Here is a 1,151-nt window from a genome sequence, read left to right on the forward strand (position 1 = left end):
AAAAAACGTAAAGCAATTGCTGATAAGGCGACTACGGAGTCTGCTAAAGTTGACTGGTCTGACCTTGCAGACAAAGGAGAGGTGACAGCAATACGAGTTTGTCTTAAAATATCTAGGATGATAATATCAATATTATTTGGGGGGACACTGAAAATTTTGATATAACAAAAATTAATTCCTTGTAATTTTTTATATCCTCCTCCATAATCCCTCTTCATGTGTTTTGCAGTTGAAGGAATTGACAGTACCAAAGCTTAAGTACTACCTGACAGCAAATGGCCTATCTGTGTCTGGGAAAAAGGAAGATTTGATCAATAGGATCTTGACTCACTTGGGTAAATAATTATGTAATGGATTCAAAAGTGTAATGTTTTTATAATGTTCGTCGACTTGGGTGGATACTGGGACAAACAAGACTTTTTGAATCCAATGAGTTACAAATCAATCTGTCATCATGCTAATCCATTGCTATAAAATAATGATATCTATATGGAGTAATGTTATTCAATTTCATTGATGCTAAGCACTAGCATAGTTGTCCATTATGAATATGCAAAGTATAAATGTAAATGTGTTTTTCAATTTTCAATTTTATTTTAAATATTTTAAATAAATAAAATAATGCATTCTTTAAATTTTATACATATTCTTCAATTTTTTTATTTTTATTTTTTTGAAAAAATAGCACTGAAAATTATAAATGCTATTACCTGAACTTTATACATGTTCTTAAACATTACATTATGTTCAATATCATTAATTCTTTAAGTATTTGATAATTATTTCCTACAATTAGATTAGACACAAACGTCGGCTTAAAAAAATCTTAAATATTTTTTAACTTTTTTATTGGATTTTAGTTCAAACTCATTTTCATCCAAGTCATCTTTTGTGTTTTTTGAACTAAAATTGTCTTCATCGATCTCCCTTATTACAATTCAAGAGGTAGGTTATCATTATTAATCTACTCCTTATAATCACAACCATCAACAATTCAAGATTTTTCATTACTAACATCACTTGTTGGTAAAACTAAAGAAAGAAAGAGCCTCTAGCTCGGCGTGGATAGTCGTTGTTTTTAAATTATAAAATTGCCCAAGTTTTGCTAGGCTAATTTTAACATAATTTTTAACACAAATGCGTGCATTTTG

At 28.9% G+C, this 1,151-nt stretch overlaps 1 protein-coding gene across 1 annotated transcript in view; it reads left to right on the forward strand.

The window, feature by feature from the left end:
- Window positions 1–513, forward strand: part of LOC111376576 (ATP-dependent DNA helicase 2 subunit KU70) — a 15,519-nt gene extending 15,006 nt beyond the window's left edge. The window contains exon 11 of the mRNA XM_022999543.1: window positions 230–513. Coding sequence (XP_022855311.1) covers window positions 230–343 — 114 coding nt within the window. The 3' untranslated portion in view covers window positions 344–513. The remainder of the gene's footprint in view (window positions 1–229) is intronic.
- Window positions 514–1,151: the final 638 nt, after the last annotated feature.

Source organism: Olea europaea, unplaced genomic scaffold (assembly GCF_002742605.1).
Source record: "Olea europaea var. sylvestris unplaced genomic scaffold, O_europaea_v1 scaffold1521, whole genome shotgun sequence".
Lineage (NCBI taxonomy): Eukaryota > Viridiplantae > Streptophyta > Magnoliopsida > Lamiales > Oleaceae > Olea > Olea europaea.